Here is a 25,909-nt window from a genome sequence, read left to right as displayed (position 1 = left end):
CATTTACCTTTTACACAGATATTCTCCCCTCCCCCCCTTAATGAATGGATATTTTTCTTCTATTTTATTTTGACTTGTCCTCATTAGGTAGATGGAATTCCTAGAATTCTATTAACAATTTCAGTCTTTGGATGTTAAGAAATTCAGTGTATTCATCAGTGGTGGTTAGTTTATGTGACTCCTGGCGTGTCCTATATGCAACATTCTTATCTGTCTATACCTGTTTTTAAGAAATAGAAATTGAAATCTAATTTTGATTGCATTGTGTTTCCTTCTATCAAGTGAATCCTATGCTGTTTAAAACAAAATATGTTAGTCAAAGATGTCAAACTACTTATATATTCGGTGATGGTTTTATGATTAAAGTTAAGTTCTAACACATTATAGTGGAAAGAAAAATGTCTTATTCTCACATAATGTTTGACATCATTTAGTATCATTAATAGTTTTGGGGGTGTAAGTCCATAATGGATTAATAATATTCTGGTAGACCCAGAAAAATTTCTCTTTCCCCAAAGGAGAAGCAGAAAGAAACATGGAGAAAAGAATGAAAATGAAAGAGTGGAAAGTGGCAGAAGAAGGGTATGAGATGAAGAGTATGGAAATGTGTGTGGCTGTGAGGGGTGAAGTGATGGCCTTTGGAGGGAGAAGGCAGAAAAATTTGAGGACTAGAATAATCAGTGTAGAGGAAAGATGTAATTACAACCCCACATTATGCAATCAACATTGAAATGCAGGTATTGAAAAAAGTCAAAATCATTTGAGTTTTAGCAAAGAAAAAAATACTAATGCAACAGGGCATCTGGTCAAGTAATTGATGACACAGCCAAAGTAGAATTCAGCAAGTATAATCAATGGATTCATTTGGGGACAAATCCATGCAGTTAGTAAATTCATTTATGAAAGAAATATTAAAATTACTTAAATAGCTCCTCTTTTTATCAGTAACATTTTTTTCATGAGCGGAACCAAAGACACCACATAAAAAATGATGGCCAATTAAGCTTCATGATTCTACTTGTTGGGAAGAACAGGGCTGGCATTCCGTGACCAACAGGGCTCCCTTCAGCAGAGCTGGTGCCACACCCTCCAGAAACACGTCCCTGACAATGACAATCCTTGGCGAGGGGTACTTGCATGTTTTGTTTACATCAGAGATGAGATGGTTTAGTACTCTACCTCTGTGTATCCTGTTTAACTAATGACTAGATTCTTCGAGTTTTATTTTGATAGAAAGTAGTTTGCAAAACTGTGAGTCACCCTCCCCCAGTTACATTTCCCTTTTCTTTTTTCCTGTATAACTGACCAGGGGCATGGATGTAAAAGTTTAAAAAGAAGAAAACCCCCCAATATTAAAATGAAAAAACCCAGAAGTTGCAGTGTTTCAACATATTGCATGCTTTCCCCTTACCCTTTCACATTTTCTTTTTTCCGCTTGTTTGGCGTGGTCAGCATTAATTATCTGCTTGTACCTCTTTGGCTGTTTCTGGCTGTACTTCATTTGGAAACTATGGTGACTCAGATGTCAGCTTAGACAATGGAAGGTGTTCACAACAAATTCTGGGAATGTGTTATTGGGGTGTACGAAGTCACCTGTAGACCATAGGGCATGCAAAGCTACTCAATGCAAAATACTTTAGGCAGCTAGTGAATGTTTAATAGTACGATATTACCAATATTTCTTCAGTAATTATACATTACAGAATTTTTGTTCAGTTCAGCCAAGATATAATTGCTGTATCCAACCTAAAGCTGTTAAAATCTAAATTGTGAGGTAGTGGAGATTGAGAAACAATCTCATTACAATGAACAAACATTACTGGAATGATTCACCTGATAGAAGTTACCAATCAAGTGAGTTAAGGGACGTGATTAATATTAGTTTTATTAAATCAGTAAATTTGAAGTTGAATGGTAAAAATTTTTTACAATTTCTGACATGAATGAAGGGATTGAACTAGTTGTGAGTTGGAGTGTGTCCCCAGCTCACTTAAAAGTCGAGATACTATTCAAATTTAAAATATCCGGGAAAAATGCTCAAAACTGTTTCTCTGAATTCCCACCAAATAAAACTAGAAATGCAGAATGATTGCAAAATTATCCCTCAAGGGTAAGTAAGTAATTGACATTAGATAATCAAACCTGCAGACAACATGAAGGAGTGAAATTCTTCTTCAAAAGAGAGGTAGAAAGTAGAAAAGAAAAAAAGAGACACAACAAAAGAAGGGGTGACCCAAAGAGGATTCTTTGAGCCCCTTGTGCAGTGCCCCAGACAGCTGCGCATTTTGGCAGCTTGTAATTAGAAAGCTAACAACTTATCTAGCATTTTCTTTTTTGTTAACTTTTGAATCTCCCAGCAGCCTTGTGAAGGAGACAGGATTGGATTGTCCATCTTGCAGAGGAGGAGACTGAACTCTCAGAGGTTAATGCCTCACCCAAGCTTGTCAGCTACTAAGTGCACAAAGTCAGGATTTCAATTTAGATCCCCCCACACAAAATCCGGGGGTCTTTCCATTCTGTTCCAGGGGATCCTCTGGAGAGGGACTTGAGACAATGAGCACCTGGAGGCCGGGAGAAAGAAGAGCTTGCTGATGATAAAGTGGGAATTAAGAAGTGGACAGGGACACAGAAAAAAAATGAGCATTAAAAAAAAAACACATTTGCCTATTAAATGATTTCAAGTATGAAACTTCTTTGGAAACTTGAAAATGTTCTATAAAGGCTATTTCTAAACTGTGCCCATTCCTATAGGAAGGAAAGGAGGAAAACTACTCCCTTCTTTTTCTTTCTATTTCATTTTCTACCATGGCAGCCCTGGCTCTGAGCCTTAGGATACAGAATTGTGAAGAGGACAGGGTTGATCATCGTCAAGTGTACGGGTCTTGTACCAAAACTTTTGGGTTTGAAAACCCAGTCTGTCACTTGCTACTTGTGTGTTCAATTACCAAACCTAAGTCTCAGTTTCCCAACTTTAAAATGGAGAAAACAATAATTCCTGCCTCTCAGGGTTTTGGTGAGAATTAAAGTAGGTCATCCATATGAGTGTCTGACACATACCACACACCCAGTGAAGCTTAGCTCCTCTTACTAATGTCATTAATTCAGCTGCAAGTGAGGTAAACAAGTTTTCAAGAACTAACTTGGTAACCTAATCACACTGCATAATGTTTCTTTCAAAAAAGGCATTCCAAGTTTTAGCTATAAATGAGGTTCTGCATAAGTTGAAGGCTACCTAAGAAAAAAGTGGTGTTGATCATAACTTTTTAATAAGTACAATTAATGGCATGCTATAACTTGTTTAACCAATGTAAACCGAAGCAAGGAAGGATGAGATGAATATTCTATGTGACATAGTTAAAAAAAAAATTGCTAAGAAGCATGGTTTATCTCTTTCAGTTGTACCTAGACTGAGTGAATTCTACAGGCTCATAAAGTCCAGCTAATTTGAAGAAGCAGAAAGTTGTTTGAGTATAAATTCATGCCCTTCCTTAAGGGGTGGAGACCCTGCCATAGAAAAGAATCGTCTTCGTTTCCTTGTGTAGGATGAAGAAGAGGAAAGGACGATCCACTTTGAAGATTTCAGGATTTTCCACTTTGCTTGTTTGGTTGGTAAATGTGAACTCTGAACCACCCTCAGTAACCTCTAGCACAGCCTTATGGATTATCTTGGAGACCACAAGCCCTCTTCCTGCAATTATGCCAGACAAGTCAGCCCTTGAGTAGTCAAAGACATCAGTCATTCCCAAAGCCGCCAATATGAAAGTTAGATCTTCATGGCGCTCATCAAGTCTGAGCTGGGGCAGGTGCAGAACCACAGCTGTGTCCTTCATGTTGGCTGGGCCTATCCAGCTTTTTAGTTTCTCATAAGTGATTTCCCTGGTAACCTATAGGAAAAAAAGCAGGAAGCAAAATATGAAAAATTTTATTTAAAAAATAAAAATATAGCAAAATGTGAAACATCCTAAGGGCTGGAAGTGAGGTTATGCACAGGTAAGGCTACTACTTATTGTAATTTTGGAAAGCAGATTCTATTAGAGTAAGTAGGAAAAATGCAGCCATGTGTAGGAATTGCAGAAGAAACATCTAACTCTGGAATCTATGATGTGCCACACAATCCAAGAGCTAATTGGAAAAAAAAATAAATCACCATTTTCTTCCTCTCCTGATTTCTTTATAAACTGCTCAACTTATGCATTATAATTGTACACTTTATGTAAGTACCCATCCTTTTCTATTGGCCGCATTAGGAGACATCTTTGGAACCTGAGATTCTCCAATTCTGATGGTAAAAATTATAATTCTACACTGACCAATATAACTTTCTTCCTGAACGCAAACCGAAATTCTCATTAGTCAGGTATCCATAGGGACTGAATTTATATCAAAGTAAGTAACATGTCTAGATCATTAGAATCAAATAATCTTAAATTATCAGTGGTCCAACTTTTTTATAAAACAGCCTGGCTTCATGGTTGCACAGTTCAGTTTGCAAGAAAGGCCTTTTCCATTTTGACCATAAATCTCCTTCCCCATAATTTCCATCTATTACTTCTAGTTCTCATTCAGGGAGCTACACAAAGTTAATCTATTTCTTCTTCCATATGGCAACTAAATATTTTAATGCAATCGGCATACTCCCTAAATCACTGCCCTTTTCCTCATCCATTCCCTATATGACATCTTTTCTAGCTTCTCCTCATTCTGGTTGCCCTTATTGGGAGGAGGTTCACGTGTTCCACGACTTAGACTACATCGGGGATGGAATCTATCAGGATGTAGGCAGACTAGACATCAGTCAATGCAAAATTGAGCAGAAAAATAATTTTTTGCATAGAATTGACGTTCATATACCACCTTCAACTCATACCATTTAAGAAACCAGGGATGACTGTCCTCATCACAGTGGTGAATTAATATTAGACATTACAACAGGAGAAAATTAGTTGGCTATAAAGACCAACTAATTTCCCCCAACTTTTCCCTCTTTAGGATCATTTTATCAAACTGTAATTGTACTTCAGAATTTGCCTACTTTTCAGAGATCTTAACATTATTCTAAAATGTCCCATTTTTATGACTCAAGTCAGGTATATTAACATATACCACAAAGTGTTGATAATATAGTGATGTGGGTTATATTAGATGGATGCCATTTCATTGAACTTTCATAAGATCATCAAAATTAAGAGCTAAAAGAAACCCTAGAATTCATCTACTTTAACTTCTTCATGGTGTAGATAAAATGAGGTTTGGAGAGGTTAAATGACTGTCCTGCAGTCCTACAGGGAGTTTGTGGCAAAATTATGCCACCTACAAATTCAGTGTTCCTACGTTGTCTAACCATGGAAAAGGAAGCCTGCAATAATAATACCATCTAACACTAATAATTATTAGTTAGCAATAACTCAAATCTCACTTTATCAGAGAGGTTTCCCATGGTCATCTAATGTGAAATAGATGCTCCCCAACCCTGTCACTCTCTATCCCATTTCCATTTTTGTTTTTCTTCATAGCACATAGCAATAATATTATTTCTACATTTGTTTTTGTAGAAATATATTTATATGTAAGAGCTGAGATTTTGATTCTCAGGGATGGTCATAGTGAGTCTGAGCAATTTTAACACCATGCCTGGAGTGGGTTGAGAAGCCAGAGAATGGGGCTCTAATGACACCACAGACACTAATTTGCTATGAAATATTGAGCAAATCCTATAATGGCTTGGTCTCCAGGGTTCTTCCTCTGTCAGTGAGCTACCAGTGCCTGCCTAGCTTGCCTCACAGGATTAGCGAGGATCCTTGCAAGCAAGGATGAGGAAAGAGTGAAGGGGAGGATGAGAAGTCTGTAGCCAGAAAGAAATAGGTGGGAGCAACACAGACCTTGAGAGAAATATAACAAACAGAAGAGAAGGAGGAAAGACAGGGATTCAAAGAAAGCTGCTGAGGATAGGTCCACACCGATGCTGAGAGCAGAACACACAACCACAATGTGGAACAGGAGCGTCCTCATGGGGCCCAGAGGAAAGTACCAGAGAAAGAAGCAAAGGGAGAAGCCTGAGTGTTGAGTTTGCCCGTTTGGCCTTGAGTGTTGGTGGAAATTGATTTAGTTGGTTGACAGCAGGTCCAAATTCGGTGTCAATGTGTAATGTATAAAAAATACACGTAAAACAACAACACACCTTGAAGACCGAAAGAGGAAATGCATGACTGTGCTTTGAAAGCCTAAAATTTTTCCAAGCGCAAACCACCTCTTAGTGCATGGGTTTTACTTTATTTGGGGGTTGGTTCTGCTTATTTTTTTTAAGTGGACATAACACTGCATTACATAGTAGTGTAAATGGTTATCTTAAATCCTCCAACTTTCTGCATGTGTAATCCTCACGCGCAGAGCCTTTTCTTGTGGCCGTGGCTGCAAAGGCTCAGTGGTTTACCTGCCCCAGGCTGATGTCCTCTCTGGGTAGGATGATGACCATACTCAGGTGATCCTCAGCGTCGGGCATTTCAAGGACCTGGACCCGAGGCTCCTTTATGGAGCCCAGTTTAAAGTGCCCTTGCAGCCGCATCATCTGCGCAGGTTTGCTTCGGGACTATAAAAGTAAAAGCAGAGAACAACAAAGGCAGGCCCTTTTTGTGTTTCTATTTAAGGCATGGGGAATTTACGTTTATATTTATCCTCCAAAACTATCCCCACTGAATGACAAAAAAAAAATCCATCCATCTTTCCACAGAAATGTCTATGATCATTCATTATTGTGGCGATTTCAAGGGAGGGAGTAGCCTAAACTAAAGAACTACTGAAGTACAAAGGGTTTGCATCTCTCCATACATTGTTTTTCTTCAACTGTACATTTTTGATGCCCAGAAGCAGTTAATTCACTTCAAAGAGCTGAGAAATATGCACCATAAGATCTTATCACGATAACCATTTTTAAAAGTCAAATAGGTCCTGTCAAGAACATGATTTAGAAATCTCACCCGCTCAAGGAAAATCTGACTAATGTGGACACATCTGCAGCGTTGAGTTGCAGATTACAAAACAGTTACAAATTAGCTAAGAAGGTAACTAACAAACAAAATGTTGTGAGTTCCTCATAATGGGGCCATTTTAAGGAAATTGAGTTATGATTATAAATATATTTTATGTTTTTCTCTTTGAAATGCTAGTTAACAGGTTAAAGATATCTGCATTGTGCATGTAAACCAAATGGACCAGATTTTATTGTCAAATTAAAGATTCTGTTTTATTAACTGTTTCCTCTCACGGGTCTGCTTGCTTTTGGGTGTGTTTACCCCTTTAAGTATCTGTCTATGAATCTTGCTAAAATTTTCACTCCATTTTCCTTATACTGGGATCCCCCAACTAGGCTGATCCTTGGATGGACCTACAGGGGTTGGGGGAGCAGCTATTTAAAAATACATATACTCAGGGGCCAACCCAGTGGAGCAAGCGGTCAAGTGCACGCGCTCCGCTGCAGCGGCCCGGGGTTCACTGGTTCGGATCCCGGGCGTGCACCGACTCACCACTTGGCAATCCATGCCGTGGCGGCATCCCATATAAAGTGGAGGAAGATGGGCACAGATGTTAGCCCAGGGCCAGTCTTCCTCAGCAAAAAGAGGAGGATTGGCAGATGTTAGCTCAGGGCCGATCCTCCTCACACACACACACAAAAATACATATACTCAAGCACTTCTTGCAAATCAGACTCTTCCTGGAATCTGCATTTTTAAAACACATCTGTTAAAAATATAATTCTACTATTTGTTTTATGACCTACATAGCTGACCACAATATTCTTTGGAAAGATATTTCCAGATGTGACTAATGTGATTGATTAGAGGATTATTTTTTCCTTAAAGTCATTCACTATTTCTTTTACATGGAAAATATTTATTCAAAAGTATTAACCCTCTTTATTTCTTCATTTATTTTTTGAGGAAGATTAGCCCTGAGCTAACATCTGCTACCAATCCTACTCTTTTTTGCTAAGGGAGACTGGCCCTGGGCTAACGTCCGTGCCCATCTTCCTCCACTTTGTATGGGACACCGCCACAGCATGGCTTTGATAAGCGGTAAGCAGGTCTGTGCCTGGGATCAGAACCTGTGAACCCCAGGTCACCCAAGTGGAGCGTGCGCACTTAACCACTACACCTGGGCCAGCCCCCCTAAATCCTCTTTATTTTTACAGTAGACTATAACAGATTTTAAATTAACCAGTAATTGCAAGCATTTCTTGGTAGATGCGTCTGATAGAGTAAATACATCTGATAGCTTGGGGACTGTTATCATATGCAGATTCATTCTTCCTTACTGAATAACATGTCTTATTTTGGTTGAAGGCTGATATTTAGCACACTTTTGGGGCACTAAGAAAAGAGGCTGGGAAGACTGAGAGGGGTGGAAGGACAGCATACCTGGAACCTTTTCTTTTGACTGTGGATCTTGTTCACCCGTTTAGCTTTGCTTCTCAAGATCACACCCATTTTACAAATGACCTGCCTGTTAGTCTGCGGGTGTCCATTAGAGTTATTCCTCATCACCTGACTTCATTTCTAGTTTGCATGAAGTGAATTGTCTAATAATGGTTTAAGCTTGGGCCAAAGCCCAAAGCTACTTTAAACCTTTTCAAAGTCTATATTTTACATCAGTTTTTAATTCTACAACTGTAGTGCTAAACATAGCATTTCTTCTTTCAAAATAAGGTAAAAATACTATGGAGAATTTAAAAGAAAGGTTCAATAACAAAAAAAAAATCATAAATCCAAGTCTGCACGTTGTAGAGTATGTAGCTAGGATAGTCAGTTGGCAATTAATTTACCTACCTAAGGCCAGAAATAATTTAACATATTTTAATGCAAAATTTTTGAGGATTACCTTTAAGAGAAAAAGAAATTAAATCATGAGACTACCTCATCCAATCTGAAAGCCATTGCTGTGGTTTGGTCTTTCTGAAATGCATACTTCCAGGTCCCTCTGAAGGAGATGGCATTAACTATCACCAACTGATCAGAAGATGTGAGGCTGTTGGGTGACAATAGGCCCTTGATCTCACCTTTGGGAAGAAAAAACGTAGTAAGATCACTCTAGATCAGCCATGGAATGTAAATTATTTTCACTAGTTTTGCTTTTGTTTTTGACCCATCTTTGAACTGGCATAACTAATTGCCACTCAGTATCTTCAGATGAGCCAAAAAGATTTTTGAGCAAATACGTAAAGCTTTCGTAATTCTTTAATAAATGAAATATGCAAGATGCAAAAGAAAACAATGTGAGTGTGTAGTCATACAAACTTGTTGATAAAATTTACTTGCCTAACTCTATTATGTCTTTGTTTCTCTACCTTTGGTAAAATTCTTGCACTAATAATAATTTGGGTTCCAGAGGGAACAAAAATGTAGACGAAAAGACAATGAAAATCTTCTGAGAAAATATCACATATTTTCTTACATGTACATTTACATGTATAATCTTAGCATAAGGAAGAACTTCTTCAACAATTCTGGACCCTAGAAGCTATAAAATAAAAAATAGTCATGTTTGACTCTAAAAATTTTAAATATACATGGCAAAAAATAACTTAAAATTAATCTAAAAATAACAGATTTGTAAATATATTTGTCAGACATAAGATAAATGTTAATATCTATAATATGCATTGGGCTCTGACAAATTGACAAGAAGAGGATTAATGAATAGGCAATGCAAAAGAGACTAACAAAGTATTTACAACAGTTCTACAAAATTGTTCATAAGGATGTTGATCAAAAATCTATATATCTATAAAATATGCTTAAGTATTAATATTGCCAAAAACGTTTTAATAAATTATGATCTATCTACACCCTAAATTTTTATGCAGCCATTTTTAAAAAATGAATTAGCTCTCAGCCAGTTGAATGATGAGCTTTCCATGAGTGAGAAATTACTGAATTCATCCACATCTTCCATATGAGGCAGGATGGCCCCGTACTGAGAGCGTGGAACCTGGAGCTCAAGTTCAGGATCTACCACTTGCTACTGTGTGACTTTGACTGGGTTATTTAAACTTGCTAGGCCTCAGTTGCTTTATCTGTAAAATGAAGATAATAGTCATACCTAACTCACAATCTTTTGGGGGGATTAAATGAGGTAATAAATTTACAATACTCAGAACAATGTGTGATATAGTTAAGCGTCATATAAGTATTTACTAGTACCACTATTTACAGATAAAGAAAGGACTCTTAAAAGCTAAGTAACTTGGGCCCAGCTCCATGGCTGAGTGGTTAAAGTTCTGTGCACTCCGCTTCGGCTGTCCGGGTTTACAGGTCCAGATCCTGGGCGCAACCTACTCCACTCACCAGCCACACTGTGGAGGTGTCCCACATGCAAAAAAAAGAGGAAGATTGGCACAGATGTTAGGGCAGGGCAAATCTTCCTCCAGGTAAAAAAAAGAAAGTTAAGTATCTTGTTGAAGTTAAAAAGCCTGATTAATTTATATAACAACTAAGTTACCAAGTTTAGAGGAACTAACACACTAGCTATTAAGGTTTGACATTCCTGTGACATTTCTCCTGGTACCACCCTGTGCTGAAAACAATGAATATCCAAGTCAGCGGTTTTGCAGATCACCACTGTTATCTGGCAATGATTTTCTACTGAAATCAAGCAAAAGCAATAAGTGGGAAAGTTGCAGAAGAAATATTTTCTGTTTTTTACGCGTCCTCACTTCTCAAGAGTAAAATTGATAAGACGATGTCATTAGTTTTCATTTTATAAACTGAAAATTGTCTTTAGATCTCCAACACTTGGTACTAGAACAATTGATTATCTGTATCCCTATTTCACATCCTACATGAAAGTCAAGTTGAGATGGATCATAAACCTAAATGTAAACACTAAAACAATAAACCTACTAAAAGAAAACAGAGGAAAGTATCTTTGTGACCTTGGGATCAGCAAAACTTTCTTAGAGAGTATACAGAAAGCACAAACCATAAAAGAAAAATATTGATAAATTGGACTTCATTAAAATTTGAAACTTCTGCACATCAAAACTACAGTTAAGCAAATAAACACACAAAACACAGACTAGGAGAAAATATTAGCTAGGTAGGTATCTGACAAAATATTTATATCCAGAATACATAAAGAATTCCTAGGGGCTGGCCCCATGGCATAGTAGTTATGTTCAGTGCACTCTGCTTCAGCGTCCCAGGATCGTGGGTTAGGATCCAAGGCACGGACCTACACCACTCATCAGCCATGCTGTGGCAGCAACCCACATACAAACTAGTGGAAGATTGGCCACAGATGTTAGCTCAGGGTGAATCTTCCTCAGTGAGAAAAAAAGAATTCCTGCAACTCAATAACAAAAAGAAAACAACTCAATTAAAAAATGGGCAAATAACTTGAACAGACTACTTCATTTCATAAATAAAGATATATTAAGGACCAATAGACATATGAAAAAAGATGCTCAATGTCATTAGTCATCAGAGAAATGCTAATTAAGACCATGATGAGATGCTACTACACACCTTCTAAAAGAGTTAAATGAAAAATATTTACCACTCCAAAAATTGGAGAGGATTTGCAGTAACTGGAAATTTCATAGTGATGGTGATAATGTAAAATGTTTTAACCACTTTGGAAAACTATTTGCCAGTGTGTTAAAAAGGTAAACCTCCACCTGGCTTAAAACCTAGCAATTCTGTTAAGTATTTATCCAAGAGAAATAAAAAAAAACATGTACACAAAAGCCTTTTACAAGAATGTTTATAGTGACATTATTCATAACAGCCCAAAACTAGAACCAACCCAGAAGTCCATCAAGAGAAGCATGGATAAACTGTGATATATTCATAGTGGAATGCTACTCAACAATAAAAAGGCAGGAACCACTGATATATCCAAAAACATGGGTGGATCTCAAAAATAATCTGCTGAGTGAGAAAAGCAGGACACAAAAAAGCACATACTATATTATTCCACTTATTCAGAATTTCAGAATAGGCAAAACTAACCTCCGATAGAATCAGGTCAATGGTTGCTTGGGAACGGGCCTGGAGGAATTTTTCAGTGTGATGGAAATGTTCTGCATCTTGACATATGTTTGTCAAAGCTTGCCAAGTATACTTTTTAAGACCTAAGCATTTCATTGAATGTAAATTATACCTAAAAGAAGAAGAAAGAGGAGAACAAGAAGAAGATGGAGAAAAAGAAGAGGCCTCTTACCTTTTGTCTCATGTTCAATCCATGAGTTAATCTGCATTCTGGCTTCTTCTAAATTATTTTTGAAATCCAAATTTTCAGGTTTCAGTTTATATAATTGTTCAATACAGTCTAAATATTTCTATAAAGTGAGCATAGAGAAATAAGAGACGTAGCAAGTAAATTATGATTTAAATACATTTAGACCATACATGGTAGGAATTATATGTAAATAGAGGCAGAAATATATAAAACATTATTACTGAGGACTAGGCCCAATTAATTAGGGTATATATGTTTGTCATGTTTGAGGTAGAGAGTTGAGTAAAATGAACAAATTATTACAGGATATTATTTCAATGACAAGGACATTTCTCTCTCTTTTCAGCCTCTGAGATTGTACCTTACCCATAACTGCATGGTTATGATAATCAGCCTTAGAATAATTAGTGTCCTCAGCCTGAGGTTCCAAGATATCAATTTCTCCTTTATTATTGATATCAAAATTTTGTCAGGGTTGTTGTTTTTAATCATAAACTATAAAATTTATGCATTTTATGCTTCAACTGGGCTTGTCTCAAACATGATTGAATGTGTTACAAATTAGCATCTGAAAATTAGAATTCTCAACTTTCTATATTTTTCCACATGTAATAAAATGCAATAATAAAATATATTGTGTTTTCTCTTATATAGCAATATCTATCTAAATAAATATATATGTAATTTTCTATTTTCCTTTAGTTTTGATAGCTCAAACAATGCCACAATAGGTTAAATAAAGAGAGAAAGGAAAGGCTTCTACCTTACTTATGGAAGGTAACAGTTTTATTTTAACTCACCGGGAGGAATGGATGGGCTTCTTCTGCAAATATTCCACTTGCCATGTGGACTTGACTGTGTCTAGACAGGTTGATTTCAGAAAGGAGTGCTTGAATGTGTGAATGGATCCCTGTATCTTGTTTACACTAAGATGAAGTTAGAAATTACTTGAAAATGAGGACCATGGTATCACACACTTAAGTATCAACTGAGGTTAGACAAGAGGCTCTTGGGTTTGCATTAGGATATGCTATTTCAGAAGAAAAAATAGAATCATAGACTTCTCATTCCACCATTTGGACACACTGAAATTTTTGCCTTTCATCAAACTGTGTCACCCGACAATCTGATCATACATGGAGAGCTGGCAGCATAACGACGTATCATAATCACCTCACAGGTGTGAGGGGCGACTTGGTGTGGTTCACGCCCTGGTCAGAGTTCGTCCTGTCTCCTCCACCAGATGGCCCAGAGTCAACACTGACATATTAATTTTAGTCCAGTTGGCATCAAGAAAAAATATGTTTACTATATTTTGTAACAAATAAAAATTCTGGGTAATAAAGTTTGGTCCTTGTAGCCCCACCATAGATAATAGCGGGAACATTATATCTAGAAAGCTACAGACCACCTTAGACAAATGAAGCTATACATTACATATTTTCTCTAGAACTCAGCAATGTGGAAAAGTGTTTAACAATAAAACTTATAAAGATAAGCAATCTTTAGTTATATTTTCAAAAAATGATATATTTGTGTTTTTCAGGCACTCACTGTGGTCCAGGACTGTTTGAAGCACTTCTACTGCCTGGGTAGCTTTTGGGGTTCCTTTGTGAAATCTCTTTGAGATGGTCTGCCTTCCATGCTACTGCTCAAGGGAAGAAATAGCCCTTCTTCTCAAAGACTAATGGTCTCTACCTCAACTTTTTGACAATTTCCATTTTGTCATCTCTTGTTTCCAAATCTCAATGTGATTAATTATTTTAAAACAGCATGTACAGGAATTTGATTGTGTCTATATTCTAGACTCAAAAGACATCAGGAATAAATACTCTGTTTTACTGCCTCAAGCCTTTAGTCCTCATGGCCTAAAGATGGACTGCCACGAGAGAAGCAAAAGGAAAGCAGGAACTATAAATACCTTTGCGTTTGAAGCGTTTCCAGTTCCTGTTAATTCACTCAAGTGAAGCACCTACAATGGGAAACCAAGAACTATTTTCAAAGACGATGCAAATGCTACTCCAAATGGCCAGGTAGTGACATAGCAAATCACTTTCCTGCTATAAATGCTAAGCTCTTACATTTTTATGAATTTTCTATTATTCATCCACTTTTCTCTTGCCTGTTTCTTAGTTTTGCTCCTTATTTTAAAAAAAGTTATTATTTCAAAGAGGAAAGGTGAGTTTGAAAAACATCTTTCATGTGCTCTTCGGCAGAGTGTTAGAGAGTGTGACCAGTGAGATGTAGGCGCTTACTCGTATGTATGCATATTTACCTGTATAATCATTGGGATAGAATGCAAGCCGAAGGTTTTAAAAAGAGTTTTAAAATCAATCCAGGCTTACTCATTTGTATTATCACTTAATTTTGTTCATCCTTACATTTCCAGTTGTGAAACATAGTAGGAATCCCATAAATATTTGTTGAATGAAGAATGAATGATTATGTGGATAAATGAATGAATCTAAATATCATTTGCGGGCAGTTAATATCATTGGTTACTCATTGAGCATACAAGGATAATGACTGAATGCATATAAGAGATAATTATTTTAAAACTATTTTCACAAATGTTAGCTGATTTCATGCTCACAGTATGTCACAGGACATATTGTTCCATAATCCAGGGACTCTGCATGAATGGCGCCCCCTGGTGTTGCTTCAGTGGTCATTGTCATCATCATCATTATCATCATCATCATCAAAAGAAAGCACATTTGTTGAACCTGGAATTCTGAACATTTGGCTCAGTCTTTGAAAGTTGTAAAAGAGAATCATTAAGAGGATGCAAATATGAAGGATTTTTCTCCATTGTGTATGGGAAGCAGCAAGGAAAAAATTTGAACTTTTTGGTTCTCTTCTTTTATTTTATTTTATTTTTTTTTTTCAGCAAAGCCCCAGTAGATAGTTGTACGTCATAGTTGCACATCCTTCCAGCTGCTGCATGTGGGACGCGGCCTCAGCATGGCCGGAGAGGCGGTGCCTGGGTGCGTGCCCAGGATCTGAACCTGGGCCACCAGCAGCAGAGTGCGCGCACTTAACCGCCAAGCCACAGGCAGGCCCATTTTTTTTTTTTTTTTTTGGTTCTCTTCTAACTCAGGCTGCTTGGTTGTCAGAAGAGACAAAGAATTATTTCCACTCCAGACTCTCTCTGCATGACTTGTGCCCTCAGCACAGGGAGCCACGCCATCTCTCTGGTTGCAAAACCTGAAGCATGCACAAGTGTAGAGAGAGCCTCCACCCAGCAGGCTGTCTCTCACTTTGAAGGAAGGGAGAGAGGGAGAAGCGACTCTGCACACACTCATCCCAAGATGACTTGTAAAGATTCCCACAGCTTCCTCCTTTGCAACTGCTTCTCCCTATCCACAAACACATATTTACTGAGTATCTACTATGGGTAAGACACTTGGGACCTATTCTCCCAATGCGTGGAAGTAGAATAAAATGGAACACAAGAGCTTTTACATTTAATTTTTTGTGAGTTTAAATATATTATTACATTCAGAGACTGACTCCAGCTTCTCAAATTCATTTCCTGTTTAATTCTTGACTGGGAGAAACTTTGTTCCACTGGTTAATCATTCCCTCTACAATAAACAGAGAGATGATTAAGGCATGTTGAAAGACGCCTGCTAAGAAATACTTTTCCCAGTCACCCAAGATTGTTGGTTGAGTTAAAACGCTGGTGATTTCTTTGGAAATGTAATTGTATGGATTGTAAATCCTTGCAAAATATTCTTTCTTTGATCCATAATTGGTAATTTATTCAGGCAACAATTATTGAGTCAGCCGCCAAAAATAGTTTTTGAAAGCCTCTTGAGTGCTGAGTGTTGGAGGCCCCGGGCGTTTGCTATGTGCTGGACACAATTTAGAACAATCCAGAACACTCCATTCATTCTTAAATTATCTGAGTTGAGTTACTTATTTGTATCTTAAAACAGATTACTCTCAGTTCACCTAGCAAAAGGTTGTATTTTGAGAAAACAAAACACTTAAAGAGTGGGTCTCATCTGGGAGTATGTGAAACGGCCCTGAGTTTGGAAAGCACTTTGTGATGGGGACACACAGCAGGAAGCCTCTAGAAAGCTAAGGATGCATATGAGTTGGGGTGGAGGTGGGGACTCTCAGTTTTGCCTTGGGCCAGGTTGGCCTCAGTGAATCCCTTTCCCTGTTCTGACTTCTGCTGTGCCCACTCATCCCTGCCCCTCAAAGCAGAGCTATGGGAAATCTCACTTTTTGCACCCTTTTTGAAAGAGCCAATTTGATAGGTAACCTTAAGTGAAGGTGGACATTGTCTTGTGTTTACAGAGTTGGGCATCTATGAAATCTCCATAACAAGACAGCGTTTTAAGTTGTCACTTGATTATCTTCTAGACGTGGCTGAAAGCAGGTTTGCGACATACCTTTTCCATTTGAGATGCACTGTCCCCTCTGGCCCCAAAGAGCACCACAGCCAGGGCAGACAGGAGACTCAAGGGAGAAAAGAAGAGATTCTCCACTGTGTGGTCATAGCTCATCTCTTTAAAGACATCAAAGCAGAACTGTGCATTTGCTGCACTGAGTGAGCCCATTCCTTTACCTGGGGTCTGGAATACAAAGGCAAATAACAACCACAGCAAAAATGTAAGTCAAAACACCACTATTTCAGTTTGTTTTAAATTAGAACAGGAATTACTTCTATCTTGTGAATCCTAAGTGTTCCAAGATGGGCTTTATGGAAGCAAAAAGAACACAGATTTTGGAATTAAATGCATGTCCAACTCTGCTACATTCAGATTTATGATCCAGGGCAAGTTATTTAAGTTCTCCTAGTGTCTATTTTCTCTTCTGTGAAAGTGGCTAAATGGCAGCTTCCTCACAGGATTAGTATAAGGATTAAATTACATAATGTTTGTAAAGTGCCCGGGATTGTGCCTGCAAGTAAGTGGTCAAATACGTCAGTGAATTTTGTCATTATTGTTGCTGTTGTTGTTAGCTTAGGTTAGTTGACTTGGTTAGGGTAATGACAAAGAGGATAAGGCTATAGTTTTGATCCCAATAGACACGTGACCTCACCTAGGCTTTCAAAATCTCCCACAAAAGGGACTGACTGAGCGAGAGTAAGGACACACCAGCCAAAGCCCGTGCCCACCACTGGAAAACATCTCGAAGTGCACATCTCCTCACAGTAGGTTGGGGGTGCCATCAGTATGTGTAATAGAGAGTATTAGTTCATATATATTTTTAAGCAAGGAAGAAATATAACTAAGCATGTTAGAGTCCTACAGAATTATTATCCTACTTTCTTCTATGAAGCTGTCCTCAAATATTTATTCAGAAAGACAGAGCTCCCTGTTCTAGGGTCTGTGGGGTTGGCAGAGCTTCAAGTGGCTGCTCACAACCACACCAGGGTTTAGGAGCTCTGAGCCTCTCCAAAGGAGCTAGCCCAAAGTCACTTAAGAAGGGCATTCCAGAAAGACAGTCTTTCATTCCTGCCTTTCTTTCTTTAGTCACTAAATCCTCCCTTGCCCTGGACACTGTCTGGAGGAATGAGGTTAGAGGATAATGGGAAACCTTAGCATTTCTGCTTCTACCTGGTACATGGTGGAATCAAGTAATGGGACCCCATGTACTGTAGAAGCATGTTCTGTATCTCTCTTCTTTGTAGGGGGGCTATTTTGAAGAACCGCCATGGAGTCTATGGTCTCTTGGGATTACTGAGGGGACTAGGACGAGGGGAAAACCCTAGGGTGCAAAATTTAAGGAAGCACTCACTGTAATGTGCTGACCCAGTGCCTGTGTGATCCTGACCCTGGGAATGAGCCTCTCCTTAAGGATGAGCCACCCATTGCAAAAATGAAGGAGGCATTTATGCTCCGAGTTTTATAAACGAAGGGCCAGCACCTAAGAATGAGTGCCTCCTTAAATTTTACTCCCTTAAGAGCCTTACTTGCCTCACCCTATTCCAGGCCTAGCTAGAGATATCTGGTCAGAGTTTTGGAAACAGGAGGCTGCAAGTCTGTATTTTTGGTGGCTGTACTGTTACTTATATTGCACTACAGATACCTTAAGGGGCTTCCATTAAGATATTGGAATTGGAGTGAAATTCTCCTCTTGTCTGCTGTAGATACAAATGGACTGTATCAGTCTTAGGAAAGTTAAAAAGTCTTAGGAAATTGCCTTGCTCATGCTGTGTGTTTTAAAAGGGGAAGAGACTCAATATGGTAAGTTTCCTAAGAGAGCACCTGAGAAGGAAAACTTGTAGTTGCCAGGTTTGAGTGAGACTATGAATAGAAAAGTCATAATTCTTTCTTCTGAAGGAATTAACTTATATAATGCCTTGCTAATACCTTGGCACCCAGCAGCAACTTTTCCCAGCCTAGAGGTGTGGTTCCAACAAAACAGCCTTAAGAATTCTTACACAGAGAAGAGCAAGTTTAAATAATTTGGCTGGCTGTGTGGTTGACATTTCATAGGGACCAGAAATGTTACCACTTGCTTGAAAAGCTACCACTCTGTTCACATCAACATGGAAGTAAAATCCTCTAAGACATCAGTATATTTCTGTTGCCTCCTTGTCATATAACTGGGAATAGAATAGGAGGAGGGAGAAAAATGGGGATCAGATGGGGTTCAAGTTCACAAGAAAATAAAAATAGATGTGCAGACCAGGATCTGTTTCTCCGAGTTTGTGAGACAGTTGACCCATTGGTTTTTCCCCTCCTCATTCAGCTGTTTGGGAAGCTGAGCCCTGGTAACTCATGGTCACCCTACAATGGAAAACCATCCTCTGGCTATACCAGATAATTCTAATTGGATGCACAGAATTCGAGACCACATGTTTGCTCTGTGAAGGGACAATTAGTTAAAATGGCTGATCATGGGTCTTTATAAAGGAGAGCTTTTCAATATTGAGTTCTAACATGAACTGTGCCCTTTGCTATACATGTGAGTATATTATTTGACTTCTCTGAACCTATTTATAAAATAGGGATAATAGCAGATACCTGACAAAGTTGTGAGTTTTCAATGTGACAACAAATATAAAGCCTCTGAATAGAACATTCAATAATATTATCTTCCTTCCTCCTTCTAGGTAATGTGGATTTAAGTCAAAGAAGAGGCATGGATTTGAGAAGGAAAATATCAGATCCCCAAATTAATTCTACAAATGGGAAAGCTGAAGGGAGCTTAGTGGGGTTACATGACTTACTCAAGTCCACATAGCTAGAAAACATCAAATTCAGAATGAACACCCAATTTTCCTGACTTACCGTTCAGCATCGTTTCCTCTAATTTACCAGAGAGACACATAAGCAAGAAAAAGAGGATATAAATTTTGTTACCACACAGCACAATTTCTCCTTAGGTGTTCATAGGCATGGATAAACAAATTTCTCATTCAGCATCAGTTCAGTCATCATTCAAGTCCTTACCTGAAGTTGGGGGTAAAGATTGGTGATTGGAATGGCTCTCTACAATACTGGAAACCTTGACATCGAAAAGCTCACTCAGTAAGTGTGAATAGCTGAAAAGAGAACCATACCACCTTGTTTTCAATTTGTGCCTCCCCACCAACATCCCCAAACCATGGCACCTCTCACTGTCTTTTTCCTTTGGTTACAACTAAATATTTTCCCCTATACTTTCTGAGAAAAGTCATCACTGATTACAAAAATCATGTCAAAGAAGGTACAATTTAATGTTTGCATTTTTACCTTGTCTTCAAGTTGGTCAAAATTCTGCTGGGTGAGCTCAGAGCTGTATCTGCAACACACAGACACACACAGCGCTCAGCACCCACAGCTTGATCCTCCTGTCTTCTCAGAGTTTAGTTGCACAAGTCATTTTTCCTTGCATTGTGAAGTGATTTAAAGCATTTATACAAAGCAGTAGAGAGGGAGCCAGCTGACGTATGCATTGTAAAATATACTGCTTCCCTGGGTCAACATGACCCAAGAGATTTAGAAAAAAAATAAGGAAACATTTCATGTCACGGATTTTACATAATAAATTGAGTGTTACTTTAGAATAACAAAATATATTAGATGCTTAAAAATTAAATGTAATGTGTATGTATATATCACACATACCTTCTGGCTATGACAGCAAATTATTGGTTTTAAAAGCCAGAGAGGAGGCATTTTGCCTTGGGAACTGGTAACAGGTTTCTTTCTCTGACTCCTAAGATGAGACATAATGAATGAAATGCTGTTCTCTCTGGCATAGAGGCATCCGGAAATGGAGTAACCCTTGCTGAGTGAGGATTTCAAACATGTTTCATGGCAAATGTAGGCAGGATTCCCACAGGAAGCGAGTTACAGATCAGCTGTAGCCCCAACTCCGAGAGAGACCAAAGTGATGTCTCAGAATGTTAGAGATGAAGGGACCTTAGAAAGCAGTTTTTCAGATATTTTTCAACCCCTTCTCTGCATGAGCTGGGCCTTTAACCACTAGGTGGACATATGGACAGGACCAACGAACTGAAATTTTAGGGCAAACTGGTATTAGTTTTTCTATCCTATTTCCTTACAGACCTGACTCTCACTCTCTCTGATTCTTGCTTCAAACCTCAGTGGCTTTGCATCCCACCATGGCTGCCCAGAGAACCCTATCAGCAGACAAGAGTGTCCATGCTTCTGAACTACATGGCCACCATTGGAATGCGTGCTCCTATATCCTGTTCCTGTATCTTTACCACCTAAAGACAGAGTCTAGGGATATGTTATTTTTGAATGGCAATAGGTGGGAATGGAATTAATCAGAAAAATCAGTTTCTCGCAATAAAACATACCACTGTATACCAGTTAATTTCACTCCCCATAAAGGTCTCTGAAAGACCTAATAGTTATTTCCAGTGTGGCAGATTAGTGATCACATTATTTCAGTCAGGAGCTTTTCTAATCTTTCAAATCATGCCACATTAACTCATTCATGCCATATTCATGGATTCCACAACATTTGTTAAAAATAAAATATCTGCCAGGTTTAGTATCAGGCACCACAGTGCCATGCTATAGTCTACTCCTGATTTACCTAGTTCCTATTCAGGTAAAAGTCTTTTGAGATGAAAACAGAATTCAATAGGCTAATACTGTTTATAAAATCCTAAGTAAGTTCAGCACGGTCTACTGACTCTCAAGGTATTTTAAATCTGTTTTGTAAAGTTATTTATGGATTATTATAAATATTCATATATGATAATCTTTCCCTCTTATGAATTTAAATCCTAGTCTTTAAAATTAGCTCATCAGCCTATGTAGTATCTGTAAAAGTAACTTTCACGTGTAATTAATTAACAACATTGAACCAAATCAGATTTATATTTAAAAAGCATTCTTCCTTTTAATGTTTGCTTCCTTGGCATGGAAAATAAAAGAAGAGCTGGTAGTCTCACAATTGGTCAGAGGAGAACAATTACACTGTACAGATTTGTTGTATTTCTTTATTCTGATAAACAGAGAAAAAACTTGTAAACTACATAGCATATGAAATAATATACTGTAAATAACTGGCAACAGTTAAAAGGCATTTAATATTTGAAAAACTATGTACATATTAGGTCTCTATCAAGGAAAGGCCAAAAGACATCCATTTGAAATTATTAATGAAATATTTTGGTTGGCCCCCAATCCCAAATCCATATTTTTCAGCGTCTAGATTAGAAATCGATTTCAAATCAGATATGTTAAACTAAGCTCTAATGTCTTCTTAGGTCAGCAAGAAAAAGTTATGCTTCACACTTATTTCTAGCAGCTGGGCTTACTTCCCAGATCATTTACAATAAAACTAGAATATCTGTGATAGCTACAGAGTGTCAGAAAAGATCCCCAGGGCTGCTTCCTCGCTGTCATTACCAGTGGAGCACTCCACAATTTCCAGATGTTATGCCCAGATCTGTGTGCAAGTGGCCATGGGAGATACTGGTAGAAATGAGTGTGGGAAGACAGACAATGAAATCAGAAATGGATGAGTCAGGTGGTGGTAGAAATGCTGAGAGCAAGATCGTGATCATCAAGCAGGTGTCTGAGAAGGGTCAAGTCACCAAAATCCTCGGCCGACCAACGTTAGAAGGAAGTAAACGAAAGGAAACACCACGTGCTTCCAATTAAACTCAAATCTATCCACTTGGGGTGGTTCCTTGACGGTGTAGGGACTATCATAATAGAAACCAATTGGATTTTCAAGGGCAAGAGACTTTGCCACTAAACAAGATGATGTCCTCCTTCCTGATGACAAATAGGAATGGATGATCAGCTCTGAACACCGTAGACTCGGGGAGTTGCTTTTCTACAATGTTGCTTCCTGTGGCAGCCGTGGCCTCTGTGCCCTCCTCGGTAACCTCTATGTAGGACTTGTGCATCAGTTTTGATACATACAGACGACCTCCTGCAGCTATACCAGAGAGATCAGCTCCGGACTCATCAAAGATATCTTTCAGCCCTAGGGCTCTTAAATAGCGTTTGATTTCATAATTCTTCTCTATCTTGAACCGAGGAAGAAACACCTCAACATACTGAGAGCTCATTTTTCTTGGACTGGTCCAGTCCATCAGATTCTGAAAGGTCAGGTTGTTTTCAATCTGTAGAAATATTTAAAAGGCAATTTAGAACCATATGGTTAAGAAACAGATTAAACAACAACAACAAAGAGATATGGTTTTCCATAATTATCCTCTCCTGCATATTTGCCTGTATGTCAATGGGTCCTGGAGGTGACTGAAAATTATTAAAGTGAGTAGTTCAAGTGCTCTTTAATAAATCACATGTATAATTTGCTCTGCTATGACAAAGTGTGACTTATTTGTATTTCAGGGCACTTCTGTTCTCTGCCCACATATGAACACATATGGCCAAAGCGGCACAATGCACAGGTGAAGGAATTAGGGGATCAGGGACCATCAGAGGGAGAAAGGAGCAAAGCAGTCATTTAAATCAGTGTTTCCTCACCATCATGACAGACATAGAAAATGATAATGCTTGCACAGCATGCAGGAGTAAACCAAAGAACCCCAGGTGACCCAAAGCAAGGAGCCCAGAGCTCTCGCCTCAAGGGCTTGGGTGATGAATATCTCCCAGCACAGTCTCCCACACTGTCTGGGAGGCTTGGATCCAAGTTGACACTCCTACTCAACATATGGGACAACTGAAACTCAAGAGAATATAGGGAGATGTGCCCAAGGTGCGCTTTAGAAACCTTACTTACTCAGCCAGGAGCCCACATCTCTCTCTCCAACACCATTGCTGCCCCCAAGTGATTCATGTACTGAACTCACCAACTCCTGATGACTGAGAATTGATCATAGGTTATTCCACACTTAAAATGGGAAGATTTTCCATGCACCTTGTTTACAAACCTCATTTACGGACATTTGTTCTCAAATTCAGACTCATTGGAATCCTACACAGCTTTCCACTGCTATTAAACCTTACTGATATTTTTATCAAGGACTTAAATTTATATAATCAAATTTAATCTAATTTAAATTTTCTGTGTGTAAATTATCCAGTTTGTGGTTAATCTGTAATAACTTTTTATTCTGAGTTAGAATTTTTTCTCATTTAGCCCACTGCAGAGCCAACTTCCTAATCATTAGTTGTGTAGGATTATGTAGGTATGTAGATTTATGCTAATCCGATCCACAATTAGGACAATATGTTACAGAAAAAGAAAAACTCAGAGGAAGAACAAATCTATCTTTTGAGTTATCTACAGCTTGTTTTATCTGGGGTACTTTTTCTGTTATCGCAGATTATTTGAAGCTAAAATAATTGTGCTAAAATCTGATTGTTATAAAGATTATCAAGTGAATTATTTATTTAATATGAGTACCAACATTTTATATTGTCACACTTTAGATTTAAAAATGCCAACTGTATGACACTTCACTTACTGTTCGTGTCAAATGAGACAATATAAATGAAGCATAGAGCACGTGGCCTGGCATATTAGGTGCTCAATAAATATTCCCTTTGATTGGAAGTACAGAGAAGGGAGAGGAGATCTAGCTCCTGGGATTGCAGGTTGCAGACTCAGGAGGCCAAATTCATGGGGAGGAGAAGAGGAAGAAGGGCTGAAAGAATATGGGGATCTGGGACATGGTGATGATGTCTGCCTTGTATGGCCACCTCTGTCTGCCCATCGCACTGTGCTGGGCTGTTGCTCCTGCTACGTCAGTCACAGGGCAGTCCCCAATTTCTGCTTTTCCTAGAGAGACAGCAGCACAGAGGGAGGCCACACATTTTAATCCTCAAAGGCCTAGACTTCAAAACCCCATCATATTATTCTTCCTTGAAGATGATTAGTCTACCAAAATTTCAATAATACATGAAAGATTGTTTTCATAGCCAATGGAAAAGAAGGCCTACACTCATGCTCTTTTCCTTCCATAACTGATATTTGAGAAGGTGCCAATTTTACAGCTATTCAACTAAAATTATACTAAGCTGAGGTAAGTCCATCTCAACATCTATAACGATGCCTGGCACATAGCAGGTACTCCTTAGATATTTCTCAAATAAATGACTAAGTGGGTAAGTCTCTAATAGCCCAACAGCCTGAAATCTTAAAGTTGAAGGGTGAAAACATAATTAACAGCATCCTAAAAGTCTTCCCCAATTGTGAAAGTGACAATAGTGACTTACTTGGGATAGGTCATTCTCAGGGAGCATTATGTACATCCTTATGCCACCATGATATCTAAGTTCAAGAACCTTCATAGATGGGTCCTGAATGACAGACAAATTGAACTTCCCGTCTTGATGCATCATGGTGACTGTTTTTCCAGGACACTGAAAATCAAGTCACCAAAAAATTTTTATTAGCCCATCTTATTTCACTTACTGACCAGTACAGTAAGAAAAGTGCTTCAGTTTTTGTTGAGTTGATCTTGTAGGTTTTTCTTGACATGTTGCCAGTTGTGGTTGCATTGGTGCACATCTTAGTGGTAAGAGCACAGACTTGGAGTTTAACTGCCTGAGTTTAAAACTCCCCATCTCTGTGACCTTGGGCCATCTACCTCACCTCTCCGTGCCTCCATTTCCTCATCTACATAATGGGGATAACAATAGTCTACTCCATAGTGTTGTTGTAAGCATTATGTGAGTTAACACATCTAGCACGGAACATTGCCATGCACTTAGTGTTTTATCTGAAAATGTCTGCATAATAAGTAATGAATAATTATTAAATAGCATTACAATTAAAAAGGAATATTATAGATGTTTTCTCTCATCAGAAATAAAGTACAAACAAGTATTATCAAAATTACAAAATTTAAAAATGAGATCTTTTAAAAATAAAAAAAAATTCCTTCAAAATATTTGACAACATCCCTCAAATTAACTTGAAAGCAACCTAGTAGCTCTTATCTTGAGGATACCATTTGTAGATTTGGGAACACCACAGAGGTGTAATAAACCATCTTTTTCCTAAAAGGTACGGTGATTCTGCAAACTTGTCATCTCTCCTGTCATATCTCTCTTTAGGACAGAAAGTTCTGCAGGGGGAAGTTAGATAATTATTTGTGCTTGAACCAGAAGTGCTTCTCCCTCTGCAAAGGTTGTCCTTTTTGACTGAGAGTCCAAACCTCAGAAAGAACACACATGGAGCAGCGAAGGAAGAAGGTACCTGCCTAGTGAAACAAGTCAGCCGAACTGAGCCTGGTACAAATAGGGGCTGGCATGTCACAGCCTCAAGA

At 38.3% G+C, this 25,909-nt stretch overlaps 2 protein-coding genes across 2 annotated transcripts in view; both read right to left on the bottom strand.

Moving 5' to 3' along the window:
- Positions 1 to 907: 907 nt before the first annotated feature.
- Positions 908 to 20,087, bottom strand: LOC101392064 (ovalbumin-like). Its single transcript, XM_087439322.1, has 9 exons — positions 19,929 to 20,087; positions 19,647 to 19,738; positions 16,635 to 16,817; positions 14,153 to 14,203; positions 13,032 to 13,157; positions 12,214 to 12,331; positions 8,907 to 9,049; positions 6,431 to 6,586; positions 908 to 3,884 (listed from the first exon to the last, which is right to left on the bottom strand). The coding sequence occupies exons 3-9, from the start codon at positions 16,800 to 16,802 to the stop codon at positions 3,489 to 3,491; spliced, it is 1,158 nt and encodes a 385-aa protein (XP_087295448.1). The 5' UTR covers positions 16,803 to 16,817; positions 19,647 to 19,738; positions 19,929 to 20,087; the 3' UTR covers positions 908 to 3,488.
- A 1,655-nt stretch (positions 20,088 to 21,742) lies between these two features.
- The window catches only part of SERPINB7 (serpin family B member 7), a 29,414-nt gene continuing 25,247 nt past the window's right edge, over positions 21,743 to 25,909 (bottom strand). Inside the window, exons 7-8 of the mRNA XM_087438842.1 lie at positions 24,855 to 25,001; positions 21,743 to 22,792 (exon numbers count right to left, since the gene is read on the bottom strand). Of these exons, the coding sequence (XP_087294968.1) occupies positions 22,394 to 22,792; positions 24,855 to 25,001 (546 nt within the window). The 3' untranslated portion in view covers positions 21,743 to 22,393. The remainder of the gene's footprint in view (positions 22,793 to 24,854; positions 25,002 to 25,909) is intronic.

The sequence above is a fragment of the Ceratotherium simum genome, chromosome 14 (genome assembly GCF_057802395.1).
Source record: "Ceratotherium simum simum isolate JZ-2026a chromosome 14, ASM5780239v1, whole genome shotgun sequence".
NCBI lineage: Eukaryota > Metazoa > Chordata > Mammalia > Perissodactyla > Rhinocerotidae > Ceratotherium > Ceratotherium simum.
This window is presented reverse-complemented; position numbering and strand designations above follow the sequence as displayed.